The following is a 16,626-nucleotide window of genomic DNA, read 5'->3' as shown; positions in this document are numbered from 1 at the left end:
TGAAGAAAATTGATGCCCCTGAGTGGCCCAATCAGAATCCTAACCTTAACCTGATCAACATCTCCAGCAAGACCTCAAACTGCTGTCCCCTACCTTTACCTTTAGCTGAAAACCTTTACAAGGCACTGTAGATAATCAGCCAGACATCTTGAATAAGGAATAGGCCTACTCCTATTTTCTGCTTCTCTACTGGTGTTCCACTGAAACTGTTTTCCAAAGGGATTATGAAAACACCATGAGATTATTATGAACAAAAATAAAGGAATTAACCTCTGTTCCAGCTAATATTAAACCAATAAACAGAAACATATTAAATTATCTGGTTATTATAGTTTTATGTACACAAATTAGCAACTCCATTTCCAGGACCAATAATTACTACATTTCATAATGTTTAACAATACCTGCAAACACATTTGGGATGACCAAAAAGATTGTAAATGGTACTCTTTGAAACTGTTTTTTGAAGTAGATTACCTGATTGACTTTGTCTGTCTGATGCTAACCAGCTCAGCAATTCCTTGTTTGTCTCTTGTGCCTTCAGAGATTTTATTTTGGGTCTAGGAACCTGCATTTACATATAGATACTTGTATTACAGCAATTCTACTATAAAGAAAATCAGTAACCAAATCCCTTCTCCAAAAGATAATGGTTCAAGATTTTCTAAATATTGAAGAAACATACCTGATAGGCAATCAGATAACACAATGCAGCAAGATCGACAACTGCTTTCCATTTGATCTCGTTCTGCTGAGCCATCTTTACAAGTAATGATCCAGCATGCAAATACAGGTGTCCTCTTATTTCAATGAAAGCAGCAGAAAGATCATCCATAGTTGTGGTAATATACGATTTTGTGACATGCATTGTATGATCAAAACTAAAAAATACACAGAAAGCACAGAATTGGTATGTTTTCCTCATGGCTGACATATGAACAATTAGCATCTACAATTCAGATAAATTCTATTTCTTAACTCAATAAACTACTTGGGCTTGAATTCCAAGTGAAGAAATCCAAGCACAGCTCACCAAGTTATCTCAGCTCATTCAGATCAGATGAAACAAGTTAATTTTAACCATCTACATTAGGATTCCCAAAGTATCGAATGAATGCAGTTAAGTCCTTTCTCACTAGTTTAAAAAAAGTTGTACAATTTGCAGTTTATTAACAATGTAATCATGTAGTATTGTTAACTTAACAGAAGTTTGAAGTATTTTAAAATAACATTAGATGGTTATGAAATTATTGGAAATCACAGAAAGATCAAAATTAGCTATGGTTAATTTGTTATAGTAAAATTATCAAGAAAACTACCACACTCATTCACATTTTTGGTTGCTTCTTTTCAGCTTCTTCAAATTTCTAATCAATTCCACTCAGAAGTAACTCGTCATTTTTCTACTTTAAATTATAAAAGTTTAAGTCTTTCTTCGTTAAAGCATTGTCAGTATGAGCAAGATCCAAGGTTCAATTCCTAGTTTAAGAGGATTCTTTCAAGTGCAATAGGAGATCACAGGTCAGTCCCTTAAAATGGTCAGTCTTAATTTTAATGAATAGCTTATCCTGTTCAGTCAGAAGTTAATTGACACATAATTGCCTTCGTGTTATATGTCCCTAATATGGTACTAATCACTCATCAAATAAATCTCCAGCACAAATCAAAAGTTACTAGGAAAATAAACGAACAGCCTCACAAAAGGTTACCTCAGTAGAGCATCTACAGCTTCTTGGACATCTCTGTTTGATAATGTCAAAAACATAAGATTAGAGGAAGCTAGAAGCAACTCCCTCTGCATTGATCGCGATTTACTTTTATCAGTTCCCAAGACATCTGATGAATCAAGACATTGCTGCAGAATACAAAAACAAATGATTTAGACAGTTAGAAAAGTTTAAAGCACTAGAACATTATGTTGAACTGAATATCAAAATTCAGGTTGAACGGGGGGAAAAAAATCCCTGCTTTTCCACAGAATTCCCGAGTTTTGTATTCACTAATGAAAAACAGTATAGATGACTACCTCAAACAATTTACATCTTAGAACTACTCCACATTTTTTAAACAAGAATGAGAAAAGATTTCCAAAACACTGACTGTTAATTCATTTCCATAGATGCTACCTAACCTGAGTTGCTCCAGCATTTTATGTATATCTTTTCTTTTTCAATATTTTTATTGATTTGATTTCTATATATAGAATACAGAGTTCAAGAGAATACATATTATAAAACAAAAAACAAAATATAATACCAGATACAGTATATTAAATCACATTAACAAACTCCTTACTCTATATTCATATGGATTAGATTAGTTCGTATTTTGTGCATATCTAACTGAAGTCAAGTTCATCAGTTAGAAGATACTGCCATAGCTGATCTGCTGAAAAAGAGCACAACTGTTGCAAATAAAATAACACTGACATATACCTTTAATGTCTGTACTAGACAGGCGTTCCATTCCAGACTTCTGGAAAGAGCTCTTCTCTTCTCTGTATTCATGCAGAAATTCACTGCTTCTTCAAGTTTCCCAAATGAACAGTAGAATTCCACTAAGCGTATATTAGCATGTGGATCATCTGGTCTCGATTGCAGTTCAGACTGAATAAGATCAAACAGTTGAGAATGGTCCAACTGTCCCTTTGAGCTCAGTAGCTTTTCCTTCAGAAATAAAAAAGCAAGATTTTAAAATGACAGCCCAAGATGCTGCAGATGACAGAATCTGGAGCAAACAAAACTGTCAGTAGAACTCAGCAGGTCAAGGAGTATCTGTAGAGGGAAGGAATTGATGTTTTGGGTAAAGGCACTGTGTCAAGACCTTCTGAGTTCTTCCAGCAGTTGTTTTAAAATAGAAATATGATTGCACAATAACAAAAACAAAAAGATATCTTAAACCCAGAATTTTAAAGCATGGAGAATTTCATGTAGGTATTTCTAATATCAAGGCCACATATTGTTTGAGAACTTGGAAGCAGTTTTAAAAATATTTTAAATTGGCTGCATATTGTGCCATTAATACTCTTACACAATGGAAACTTCTTTCAAACAAGTTGATTGAATGTATTGCTGTATAAAATTTAGACTGTTGCAAGTTTGCCATAAAGTGTTTCTCTATGAATAGATTTTGTTTAGTAAATGAAAAATAAATTTGTTGCGAGTTTATCCATCTAACTCACAGTATTGTCCATAATTCATTTTAAATAGCGCAAAAACTCATATCAGCAAATATTGCCGGAATGAAAATCAGAAAAATTATAGATCAGTGCTCTTGAATTTTGATTCATTTTCATTATTTCTAGTACTATGCGTACCTTCAGTTTATAAACAATCCTATTACCAGGAAAATGCTTGGCTGCCCTCTCCAACCAGTATTCAGCTCTTCCATCAATAAGGTTTCCATTATTACAGAGCAAATCAGCCACTTTCAGGATAATATCCTTCTGCACTGGATTCAGTTCAATAACTCGCTAGTAAGAATTAAGAATGAGAATTTAAAGAAAATTAAAACAACTTGTATATGCTTTATAAATAAAGTGTTGGAAAGGGAAAGACATTAGTATCTGAAAGGAAAGGTGCAAATACCCAAGTTCAAATAAATAAGCCTTGCAACAGGCTTACAGAGAGGGTAAAGTAGAACTTCAGACTTCAGGACAAGGTAACCTTTTATCCATCACTTTGCACAAGAGAACACCAATATTTTAATACCTTAAATTGCAACTCTGAAGAGATAAGAAACAACAATCATAACTGCTAGTTCAAAATAATATACTGTCAGGATTAAGAAAAATGAAATCCAAGACACACAACCAAAAACTAATGCTCGCATTACAACTTTGACACATAATAGGACCTTTGATTTTGCAGAGTTGGTTTAAAGAGCAAGCTCTTTATCATTTGATTACAATATTATTTAGCTTCTTAATTTTTCTAAACTATCCCCAATTCATTATCAATTTACTTAGGATATTCAGCACACAAAACTCTCCACCATAAATGCTGATGCAAATTATTTAGCACACCCAGTTCCCTACTTTTATTTAGACTATTACCTCAATCAGCTTTCCAAAGGCCATACACTTGTTACATAGCTTCCTAGTAGCTAAAAATACACGCATGCCAGTTCCTCCTCATGGCACTATCTGTCACCTTTGTTTGGCTTGGTTCCCCACAATATGCTTTTCATTGAATGTCCATTGCGTTAGTGTTATGCTGTGCTATTCTACCGCGGTATTTTAACAAGTTACTACACCTTACAGGCAGTCATTGGTTGTGAGTGGGATCAAGTTAATTTTTGAAAATTATTCACTAGGTTATCCAACTACCACAAATCCTTTGTCTCATTGCACATTTATTTAAATTTAGAAGCTTATAGCTGTTTGCAGCAACAAACTATGCTCAATTATGGCTGATATTTAGATAGATGTTTATACATTCTTATGCTGTTAAATAAATCTGGCTCATTAGTTTTCCCTATTTACAATATGGCCTATCTTTTTGCACATAATGCTATTTTCCCCTAATGTGACCCATGTAGAAATTATTTTAAACTCTGATTCTAACCAGGTACAGCTGCTACCAAAAGGCCTCTATGTAGTTTGTGGAGAATCTTAAACACTGTTCTTACTTCCAAGGATTGTCATGCTGTTTAACTATTTCTTTACCTTAATTACCAAGGCTAATAGTCAAATGCTATCATCTTTCCTTTCAGTCTTGTAGAGTTTACAACCTAGAATTTTTAGTTCCCAGTTATGATAATCTTGGAGCAACGTTTTACTAACATGCCGAGCCCTTTTAAATCATATTTAAGTCAGCAATTCATTCTTATACAGTTGTCACAGCTTTCTCAAGTCAGATCATTGTAAAATTCAGTTTTCCCATTGCTTGCCCAATTTTTGACTATTTGCCTACTCTCTTGCTTTTTGTTTGCATGTATTATTATTAACATTTCTCATTGCCTTCATTTATTAACCCTCACTGATCAACTCATTTATCCATTCTACTAGCACTCTGGACCTAAATCAGTCATTATAGTGCAAACCAATGTCACCGTTCCCGCCTCTGCTAGAAACAGAGTCAGGGCCACATGAAACAGAATTTTCATCCCCTTGCTACTAAGTTCAATGGCCATCTTCTTACTCACATTATCCTTCAGAATTTTCAGGTGACTTGAGTATTAGTCAAGAAACAACACTTTCAGCTTTCTTTAATTCCTACTAGACTCTGAAAAGGACACCCACCTTATTCTTTCCAGTATTATAATGCCAACATAGACCATAACTGATGATTTTCCTTTCTCTCCACCAATGTTCCTTCAACACCTCTAACAATCCCACACCATGGCATACTTCTAATATATCATGTCACCAGTTCTCTTCAAGGGATTGGAAATGTAAAGGGTAAGCAGTTTCAAGTTCTTGAGTGTCATCTTCCCTGAGGGAACTCTCCTGGCCCAACACATTTATGCAATAAAACAGACACAACAGTGGCTCTATTTCATAAGGAGTTTGAGGAGAATTGCTAGGTTAAAGACACTTGCAAATGTCTACAGATGTCCCAAGCAGCACATTCTAACTGGTTGCACCAACATCTGGCATGAAGGAACCACTACACAGGATCAGAAAAAGCTGTAAAAAATTGTAAACTAGCCAGATCTATCTTGGGTACTAGCCTCCTGAGCATTCAGGACACCTTTAAAAGGTGATGCCTCAAAAAGGCAGCATTGATCATTAAGGACCCCCATTATCCTGGACATATTCTCTTCTCATTGCTACCACCAAGGAGCCTGAAGACACATGTCAACATTTGAGGAATAATTTCTTCACCTCTGCCATCAGATTTCTGAATGGACAATGAACCCATGAATACTACCAATGCTTATTGTTTCTTCTTTCCTCTTTTTGCATTAATATACATATATTTATATATTAAACAATTTATTTGTTGCAATTTATAGTTATTATTATATAATGCAATGTACTGCTGCTGTAAAACAACAGATTTCATAGCATATTAAACCTGACTCAGATGTACCACATAGGACTAAGTATGCATATATGTAATGACCAGTTCATAGGATGACAGTTATTCCCAAATCTTACGTTTTAAAAACAAATGATTTACAATATATTTTGGTGACATCCCATGTTAAAACAAATTCTTGATTGAATTTTGTTCATTTTTTTTAATTGATTTGCTTGCAATATAATTTCATCAAGCATGCCAAGCCCAAAATAATATTCTTATTCATTAGTTTTATTTAATTAAATCTGTAATGAGAATTTCTATATTTGTGATGAAGAACATTGAATCTTTACATTTGGAATTTGATATTTATTGAATCCTTGTGTACTTATGCCTACTGTCTTGTATTAATAACAGCAATGGCAGTGAAACACAAGTGAACAGTGTAGGCCTTTCAGCCCATGTTGTTTCGACTTTTTAAACCAACAATAAAAGGAATGAATGGATTCAACAATGAATTAATTTCTGACCACTATAAAAAGATATGTGCCAAATTAATGCCAACATAAAATTTATACAGTTGCACATACCATAGAACCCCACTTTAAAATTCTCAAAACATTTGCTAAATACATTCCACAATATTTACAGGTCATCAACTGATGGTTCATTTTTCCATTTATAAAAATTAATACAAAGCAAATGAACAAACTTTTTTACATATTAGACCATACCTTGTAACAACCAATGGCCTTTTCAATGTCACCCTGAATTTCATAAATCTGGCCAAGAAGCCTGTGTGCTTTTGGATCCCTCTCCTGTACTTTTATGTATGCTGACACCTCCCTGCAACAGCCATTTTAAAAAAGTGATTACACTGAACAATCAGCAAAACAAGTAACTACAATTCAAAACTTGAGACAAATATAAAAAGTGAAATGCATACACAATTTAAAAGAACATGGCAGGCCACAAATGAAGAGCAGGGGTGTGGAGCTAATTGGACGGGTCTTTCAAAAGAGACCGCACACCCATGATATGCAGATGTCAAGAACAGAAACAGGCTCTTTGGGCCACCAAGTTCATCAAATGACCTCCTCCTGTGATGAATGAGTCTCTGAATTGCATCCACAATATAAATCAATTACTTGTTTAATTCTGCCAGCTCATTTCAGGATGACAATATGAAAAACGTTAAAAGGAATCAGAATAAATAAGGCCTATTAATAGTTTCTTACGCACTGGAGAGATAAAAACTATTTCTTTGCAGCAATTTCCTGCGGTAAGCAAAAGTTTATTAGAGCAAACTCATTGCAATATAATTATTCAATTTCCTCAGCTTGCCCACAGTTCAATTTGGCCATTTGCATCTCAACTTCATGCTAATTCCATATTGTCGCAGGTAAAGCACAAATAGTTTACAATGCTGAAATAGAATTCACAAGAAAGTAAAGCATCAACATTTTACCAGAGATATGCCTGTTGGATATGTTCCACCCTTGATAATATACACCATTGTTGAACCTTGGTGCTGCAAGTCTATCCAACTGATGAGTTCACGAACCAACGTGGCTTTGCACAGAGCACCCCTCTTTAATTGCTTAATGTTTTGCTTTTACTTTTATTTTGAAAGCACAATGATTTAACTGAAGGAATTGATTTGTACTTTAGGAAGGGGAAGCCAAGTCCTCATCTAGGAGTTAGCAGTGGAAAGGGTGAGCAGTTTCAAGTTCCTGGGTGTCAAAATCTCTTACGATCTATCCTGATTTAATTATTAAGGCGGCATGCCAGTGGCAAGACTTCATTAGAAGTTTGAGAAGATTTAGTATGTCAGCAAAAACTAACAAATTTCTTCAGATATACCGTGGACAGCATTTTAAGTGGTTGCATTACTTTCTGGTAGGGAGGAGCCACTGCACAAATTGGAAAAGGCTGCAGAGGGCTGTAAATGCAGACAGCTCCATCTTGGGCACAAAGCTCCTGACCATCAAGGACATTTTCAAAAGGGAATGCCCCAAAAATGTATCATCTGTCATTAAGGGTGTCAAACACCAGGGAGAGAAGGTATAGTAGCCTGAAGATACACACTAAACATTTTAAGGACAGCTTCTCCCCCTCTGCCATCAGATTTCTGAACACAACCCCACTATTTTTGTTACAGTACTGTGCAAAGGTCTTAGGCTCCTTAGAATTTTTATATAAATTTAGCTACAGATGTTTTATCTTTTGTCTTCTACATTAGTGTGTCAGTAGAGTAGAGCAAATTTTAAGATTTCCAAACATTCAATTTCCAAAAAAATAAATGCTGCAGAGAAATTTCTGTATTTCGTTAAAGAAAGGACCGTAATAAGTCAGAGACTAATAAAAACTTGATTACTCTGGTATATAACCCAGAGCATCTTTAAACAAAGGTAACAAACAAGATCAATGACATAATGAGTTGAATGAACTAAACTGATTAACTGAAACAGAAACTGGTGCAGAAGGAATCAGACCAGACTAAAAGTGAGGGTTTGGCAGATGTGATAGTTTAACCTTCAAATCATCAATTCTTACAAAATAGTAAGAGCAAGCATAGCAACAAGGCATAAAGTGGCAATCCTGCACCAGCAAGGTCTCTCCCGAGCAGAAATTTTGCGGCAGACAGGAGTTTCAAGATGTGCTGTCCAAGCTCTTCTGAAAAGCGTGAAGAAACGGGCAAGGCTGAGGACCAGAAACACAGCAGTTGGCCATGGAGACCGAGTGCAGCAGCCAAGAGATGCATCAAACTGATGTCTTCTAAATCGGAAGAAATCCAACACTGCTATCAGCTTTGAATTCACAGAAACCACTGGAACCCAAGTACACTCCTCTACAGTCCAGAGAAGTCTTGTCAGAAGTGGTCTTCAGGGAAGAGTTGCAGCCAAAAAGCCATTTTTCCAAAGTGGAAACAAAGCCAAGAGACTTACTTATGCACAAAAACACAAGGACTGGTGTGCTGAACAACGGCAGCAAGTGCACTGGACTGACAAGACAAAATGTGAAATTTCTGGCTCAAGCAGGAGGTATTGTAACCATAAAAGAGCTGGAGCGCACCACATTTATGAGTGTCTGCAGCCAATAGTAAAGCATGGTCAATGTATCCTGCAGGTTTGGATCTGCATTTCAGTAAGTGTAGTTGGTGATCTGGTTAGAATTAATAGAATCCTCAATACTAAGTACAAGCAGATTCTCATCCGTCACACAATACCACCAGGGAGATGTTTGACTGGTTCCATTTTCATCCTGCAGCAGGACAATGACACCAAGCACATGGCCAGGGTCATAAAGAACCATGTTCAGCGAAAAGAACAAGGAGTTCTGCAACAGATAGAATGGGCTCCACTGAGCCTTGATCTTAACATCATTGAGGCAGTCTGGAGTTACCTGGAGAGACAGAAGCAAGAAAGACAGCCAAGTCTGCAAAAGAACTGGCAAGTTCTCCAATATGCTTGCAACAATCTACCAGCTGATTCTTATAAACAGCACAATGGTGTATCTAAGAGAGTTGATGCAGTTTTAAAGGCAAGGGGTCATCATATCAAACATTGATTTGATTTAGTTTTTTACTGTTTACTGATTGTTATAGTAATTTTTTTTATATTTAGAAGCTTCTCATTTTTGAAAGCATCTTTGCTTTCGAGATTTTTTCTTACAAGTCCCTAAGACTTTTGCAAAGTACTGTATTTAATTTATATACATTTCTTATTGCAAATTAGTGTATTATATTGCACTGTACTGCTGCCAGAAAACAAATCACGACCTGACTTAATAAACCTGATTTCTATGCCTGTAGTGAGAATCTAATCAGAATAGTGAAAGTGAAAATACAAAATTCAGTCTGCTACAGAAAGCAAGAACAATGATCAACAGTGACAGGAAAGCAGAACACAGTAAAGTTCCGCAGATCTCAGCATAGTTATATCAAAATAAAATTTTCAAATGATAATAAAATCATTCAAGTAGTTAACAGTACAGAAGAAAGTCTGACATTAAAAAAAAATGGGATGGAATTCAATTTGCAAAGTATGTGACAATGTATTTTGAGAAGGAAAATAATCTAAAGGTATAAATATGCAATAACTGGTCTGATGGTGTGGAGGAACAGGAATCTTAATATCCACATCACAGATAAAAACAAACAGCAGAACTAAGCTGTCCAGCCTTGCAAGCATTCATTAAGATAACTGTTGATCACTATATATACACATGAGTATAGATCACTAGGGTACCCAAGAAATTTGCACAATACTATAGTAATTTTATGTATTTCACTGTACTGCTGCCACAAAAAACTAATTCCATGGCATATGTGAATGATGATAAACCTGATTCTGCAATGGGTTTCTACTGCGGACTGAGTGTGGGAAGGAGTCAGGGGGCAGGGAGAGAGGAATAGTGGTTAGGAAAATGAGAAGGAAGAGGGGAGGGAGTGGGAAGCACCAGAGAGACATTCTGTAATGATCAATAACTAATCGTTTGGAATTAAATGACCTTGCTACATGCCTCAGGGCTGGGTGGGTCTGCATCCGCACCACCCCCGGCAATTCTTTTCTGCCACCTGTCCCACATCCCTCCTGCAGCTCCACCTTTGCCACTCCCAACATCCTTTGCTCCTATCAGATTTACAAACTCGCTCTCTGCTCCACATTGACAAATACCAGGCTGTACGAAAGTCTCAGCTATATTAATGTGCCTTTTTGCACAGTACTGTTCTTCTGTATCATTTTTCTGCACTACTGTACATCTCTTGGTTTCTTTAACGTCCAGAAAACAGTCTGGCTCATATTCCTAGAATGTGACTTCTGGTTCCTCAGCCAGGGAAACATCCCTACAAACAGCTAGTCAATGCCTGCAAAAATATTGCAAATCTGACTAGTCTATTTTCATTCTACTGAACTATAGATTACTAAAAGTCTTCGAATGGGTGGATAAGACAGTTAATTAATGAGGAATGGAGCCAAGCTAGAACTGTAGGAAGGCAGGCCACACCTTTGCACACAATTCTGCTCACATTAATAACATCACATCCTCCTAGTAGGAAGAAAATGAAGGTTTCAGGTCCTTGCTAGGGCTTGACATTTCCATTTTGAGTAGTAAGTGACTCTTGGTTCTCTTTGGAATAAATGGAAGATTTAATCGAAGTTTTATTGACTGCAGTTAATTGGGGCAGTTGCTTACTTGGGTCAACACTTAAAGAACAAAAACTAATTGAGATAGTAACCAGATTTCCTTTGTTTATTTTGGACACTATGCCACTTAATTGGGACAGGAGACTGTTGCGAAACAGTTTCTCGCATGGCTGTTAAGACCATGCCTAGAGCAGTTTTAAATAATGTGCTTACGTTCAAAAAGTGATTTTTGCACAAAACAGTACTTAGAACATAGAATAGTACAGCACAGTACAGGCCCTTTGGCCCACAATGTTGTGCCAACCCTCAAACCCTGCCTCCCATATAAGCCCCCACCTTAAATGCCTCCATATACCTGTCTAGTAGTCTCTTAAACTTCATTAGTGTATCTGCCTCCACCACTGACTCAGGCAGTGCATTCCACGCACCAACCGCTCTGAGTAAAAAACCTTCCTCTAATATCCCCCTTGAACTTCCCACCCCTTGCCTTAAAGCCATATCCTCTTGTATTGAGCAGTGGTGCCCTGGGGAAGAGGCGCTGGCTAACAACTCTATTCCTCTTATTATCTTGTACACCTCTATCATGTCTCCTCTCATCCTCCTTCTCTCCAAAGAGTAAAGCCCTAGTTCCCTTAATCTCTGAGACAATTAAGACGTGCTGTCTCTCTCTCTCTTTCTCTGCAGTTTCAAGCATTCAGGCTTGGACATGCCAGAAAAGGCAGGGAGTGAAAATGAAACCATTTCACGACTTCAACAAGTCAGGAACTATGAAGAATTTGAAGGTATCAAAAATAATCTTGAATGTTGCAACGAAGATGAAGATTTGGAGGATTCAATCAGCAAAAGCATTGCATTAAGGCAGTCCATTACCTGCACTAGGTGTCTGCATTGATTTTGCTCATTTACATCAACCAAAAGAACACAGCGGTTGAAGTCCATCAATAACTATTAGGAACTAATACAGTTTTATAGTACTGTAGTAGTATTGACCGTGTTCTAATTTGTTCCTTAGTTAAACCCAGTAGCTTGTCTTTCTATGCCTTTAATTATTTCCATGAAACTCCAGCTAATTGGGTCAAAACGTACTGGCCCCTATTAACCAGAATTGACTGTACATAAAATTATAAGATGCAAACACTGGGAGAAAAGTAAATCATTCCTCCCGCCACACGTGAGCATCCCATAACGCTGTGATAAATTAGCACTCCGATGTTGAAGCCAAACAATGGCATACAGAATATTAGACTATGTACTTTCTTCACAGTTAATCATTAAAAGATTACAACACATGATAAGTGATAAGGTTATAGTTATATAAATTCACAGTAACTGAGTTGTTAGGCAGAAAAATCGTTCAGGGGTCTGCGCTAGTCCACCAATAGAACACACACACTTTGAATACTTTGCACACTTTAATAGTATCTAGAATAGATGGGCCATAACCTGTAAGGCTATTGACAGAGAGGAAGTGGAGTCACCTAAATAGATGCAAGTGGTTGACATAAAAATGAACCAAACAGCTTTGTGTTAAACACCATGATTTTACACGTCAATAACCTGCATTTGTCCAATAAAGACAACATTGTAGACAATTAGAAATATTCATTTTACCTTTTAGCAAATTCATATTCTTTGGCTTCATAGTAGAGTTTTGCAAACAAAAATCCTTTGAGTGATTTCTAAAACAAAGTAAAACAAATTACAACCAAAAGATTTTATAAAACTTAGAAGTTCGAACTATAAAACAGTACTGGAGAAAATTCTTTCAATTAGCACAAATAATTGGACTATAAATAAATACCTAGAAGTATTACAACCAAGTAGTTCAAACCTCCAAAGGAAGTAAAAACAACTGTGGAAGGCAGCTTTAGGCATTCAAACCGAAACTAATGACAACTAAAATGTAAGTTCGAAACAATTTTCGGACATAAATAAAAGCAATATACCGCCAAAAATCTGATAGAGGCGCTGCCTCCAGATCGAAGTATTGCGATAACTTACAGCAATTATAATGTTTTAATTACCACAGCTCTCTACTGCAGTAAAAGAAACAGCGTGGTGCTGAAAGCACGACTGAACTCCGGCCTGCCTGCCAACCAGAAGGAAGGCCCAACAACCCAATCCACTGCCGGCGGCCCTTCCACACCCTTGAGTTAGTCACCAGCACCTCACTGATGGGGTCGAGACACTCACCTCACGGGGCGACAGCGGCTTGGAGCCCTGCAATGAAGCGATATACTTCTCTACCTCCACCTTATTACGCATCATGTTTGCTGAGCAGCTTCAAGCTGCCGTATGCACAACGGCCGGCGAACGCCGCCCCTCGCAGGCCTGTTCCGGCCCCGTGCTGTCGCTTCCGTTCCGAAAGCAGCACTTTCAGCGCCGTTCCGCGGGAGAAACGAAACCAAGCAAAACGTCCGGCCCCTTCCGCGCGTGCTCACTATCCGAAGCCCCGGACTGACGTCACAAGGAGACCCCGACGTCTCTCGCGAGTGAGCGGCGCGGAGCAAAACGCAGGCAGAAAAGAAACGGGACTACATTCAAAATCTCGCGAGGCTTCGGATTCCGTCTGAAGTGAGTGAAGCCGATGAGCATCGGGAAAAATAATTTCCTCGTTGCTAACAAGTGACTCATTTTGGCCTCTTGGATGAGAATGCCGTCTATTGGTGATTCTGTGTTTGAACTGTACCTCTCTCCATTTTAGCGCCACCCCATTTAGAGAACTGGAAACATATTTCCAGAAGCAGGGTTGGGTTTCCACCATCCTCCCTCCGCAGATGCTGCTTGACCCGCTGAGCAGTTTGTTTTTCTGCCGTCTGCATCTGCCCTCGATTATTTCTCTGATCAAATATTAACGAAGCTAGCTAGGAAGAGAGGAGATCTTATAGAAAAATAAAATTATGAAAAGGATGGATAAGATAGCGGCAGGAAAATTGTTTGCATTGATAGGTAAGATGAACTAGAGGACATAGCCTCAAGATTCAGGGGAGTAGATTTAGGGCAGAGATGACAAGGACTGCTTTTATTCTAGAGAGTGCTGAATCTGTGGAATTCTCTGCCCATGGAAACATTGGCAACTACCTTATTGAATATATTTAAGACACCTATAACATCACCAACTCTATCCAATTCCAATCTAAGAACATTGGAACTGGGAACAGTTGGCGATGTGATAGATATTCTGATCCAGAGGAGAGGAAAGAACAAAAGAGTCTGTTAAAGGATGGAGACTAGCAGAAATGATGTGAAAGGGGATGGGGCACACAAAGAAACAAAAAAAAATCAAAACAATGAGAAGAAAGAGGAATTTACCTGGAATTATTTTACTCACTTTTGAATCTAGAAGCTGCAATGTTTCCACGTAGAAGAGGAGTTGCTGGTTTTCAAGTTTTGTTGGAAGAGTGTAGATGGCAGAGGATATTTGACAATATTTGAGGAAGGACATTCTTGCTATTGAGGGAGTGCAGCATAGGTTCACAAGGTTAATTCCCGGGATGGCGGGACTGTCATATGTTGAAAGATTGGAGCGACTGGGCTTGTATACTCTGGAATTTAGAAGGCTGAGAGGGGATCTTATTGAAACATATAAGATTATTAAGGGATTGGATACACTGGAGGCAGGAAGCATGTTCCCGCTGATGGGTGAGTCTAGAACCAGAGGCCACAGTTTAAGAATAAGGGGTAGGCCATTTAGAACAGAGTTGAGGAAAAACTTTTTCATCCAGAGAGTGGTGGATATATGGAATGCTCTGCCCCAGAAGGCTGTGGAGGTCAAGTCTCTGGATGCTTTCAAGAAAGAAATGGATAGAGCTCTTAAAGATAGCGGAATCAAAGGTTATGGGGATAAGGCAGGAACTGGATATTGATTGTGGATGATCAGCCATGATCACAGTGAATGGCGGTGCTGTCTGGAAGGGCCGAATGGCCTACTCCTGCACCTATTGTTTATTGTCTAATATGGCTTGGGACAGGGAAATAAAAGTAACTGGTGAAAGGAAGCTTGGGGGTCTCATATGTAGACTGGGCTGGTGTCCGGTACTGTAGTCACCCAATCTGCATTGGGTTTCATCAATGCAAAGAAGACTATTTTGTAAGCAGTGCATGAAATTGGAAAAAACACATGTAAATCTTAAGTTGACATGGGAAGAGTCCAGCTATTCCAATACCAGAAAGGAAATAGGTAGAAGGCCTCTCGTATGGCACAATATTCTGGTAGTTTCATATGATTGACGAATCAATATGGGTTTTGTGGAGGGAATTGCATGTTCAGAACACCAGAATGTGAAATGATGCTTTGGTGACATTGTGCTCAAAGTACTGAAGGTGGCAGAAGAAGCTCAGCTGGTTTTAGAGACCAATGTGGATTTAAAAGAAAGACCGAGTAACCATTTGCTGTGAGACAGGGCAGTGCTTGAAATGAATTAAGTCCAGTTGAAGGCACAGTACTCGAGCAAATAGACATTCAAGATGAAGCAGAAAGGGAATTATGTCAGAAGCAATTGAAAGAAGGTAGGGATTGTCAAAGAAATTTGATTGAGATGGTGAAACTGAGGATTGGAATAGTAAGAAATAACGATGTAAATCTGAGGGAAGGGGTGAGATTAACAACAAATTTTCCGATCCAGTGTGAAAGCTAAGAAAGGACAGCATTGAAATTGCCAATATACTAATTAAAGAGAGGAGCTGAGCCAGAAGACCTTTAAGATTGGAAAGAAAAAGATTCTATGTATCTGTAAATATGGGCATAGCTGTGATCAGTATAGGTTATCTGCATGGCACCTATCATTTGTGGAAGTAACTTCAGCTAGGTAACTGAGGGTTAACAATAGATGGATGATTTGTATTCTATTCAATGAAAAACCAGAGGGCTTTGGTCCATTCTATGGTGGAATGGTGATTTTATAGTGGTTGCATTCATATGTCTTGTGAGTGAGTTAGTTGGGACTAAGAAACTGGTAACTTTTAAAATAGTAGAATGACAGATGTATTTGGCGATACGTACTGGACAAGAGGAGAGAACTTTTAACATGAGGAGAAATAAGTCCAGTAGCAACTCTGCCACCATTGACAGCAGGTTGAATGACAGATGCAGGATAAACCTTCACAAATAGTAGAAGTTGGTTTAGTGGGATGTGCTCGAGAAAAATGAAGACTGTCAATGTCTTGCTGGGACTTTATGCTGAGCTGATCCAACAAATCAAAGAACCTAGAGAGTATTCTAAATGGAATGAGAATTCTCAAGAAAGGGGAAAAAAACCCGTTGCAAAAGTTGGGGAACGATCTCTTGGCCAAAGAAGCACAGATAGAAGTGCAGTGATGGGCAGGAAACAGTAACGTAGCAATTAGAGTAATGATATTACAACCCCAATGACCTGGGTTCAATTCTGCTGCTGTATGTAAAGAGCTTGTGAGTTCTCCCTGTGACCACATAGATTTCCTCCAGGGGCTCCAGTCTTCTCCCACATCAGGTTAGTAGATTAATTTGTCATTTGGGTGTAATTAGGCATTGC

At 37.9% G+C, this 16,626-nt stretch overlaps 1 protein-coding gene across 3 annotated transcripts in view; it reads right to left on the bottom strand.

Moving 5' to 3' along the window:
- ranbp2 (RAN binding protein 2) overlaps positions 1-13,638 on the bottom strand; it is a 73,251-nt gene extending 59,613 nt beyond the window's left edge. For all 3 annotated transcript variants that reach the window (XM_063054057.1, XM_063054059.1, XM_063054058.1), the window contains exons 1-8: positions 13,310-13,638; positions 12,728-12,795; positions 6,701-6,812; positions 3,317-3,472; positions 2,436-2,666; positions 1,710-1,855; positions 686-881; positions 478-568 (exon numbers count right to left, since the gene is read on the bottom strand). In XM_063054057.1, coding sequence (XP_062910127.1) covers positions 478-568; positions 686-881; positions 1,710-1,855; positions 2,436-2,666; positions 3,317-3,472; positions 6,701-6,812; positions 12,728-12,795; positions 13,310-13,384 — 1,075 coding nt within the window. In that variant the 5' untranslated portion in view covers positions 13,385-13,638. The remainder of the gene's footprint in view (positions 1-477; positions 569-685; positions 882-1,709; positions 1,856-2,435; positions 2,667-3,316; positions 3,473-6,700; positions 6,813-12,727; positions 12,796-13,309) is intronic.
- Between the last annotated feature and the right edge of the window lie 2,988 nt (positions 13,639-16,626).

Source organism: Mobula hypostoma, chromosome 7, assembly GCF_963921235.1.
Source record: "Mobula hypostoma chromosome 7, sMobHyp1.1, whole genome shotgun sequence".
NCBI classification, from domain to species: domain Eukaryota; kingdom Metazoa; phylum Chordata; class Chondrichthyes; order Myliobatiformes; family Myliobatidae; genus Mobula; species Mobula hypostoma.
Note: the sequence above shows the minus strand (reverse complement) of the source record. Positions and strands in the feature narration are given on the sequence as shown.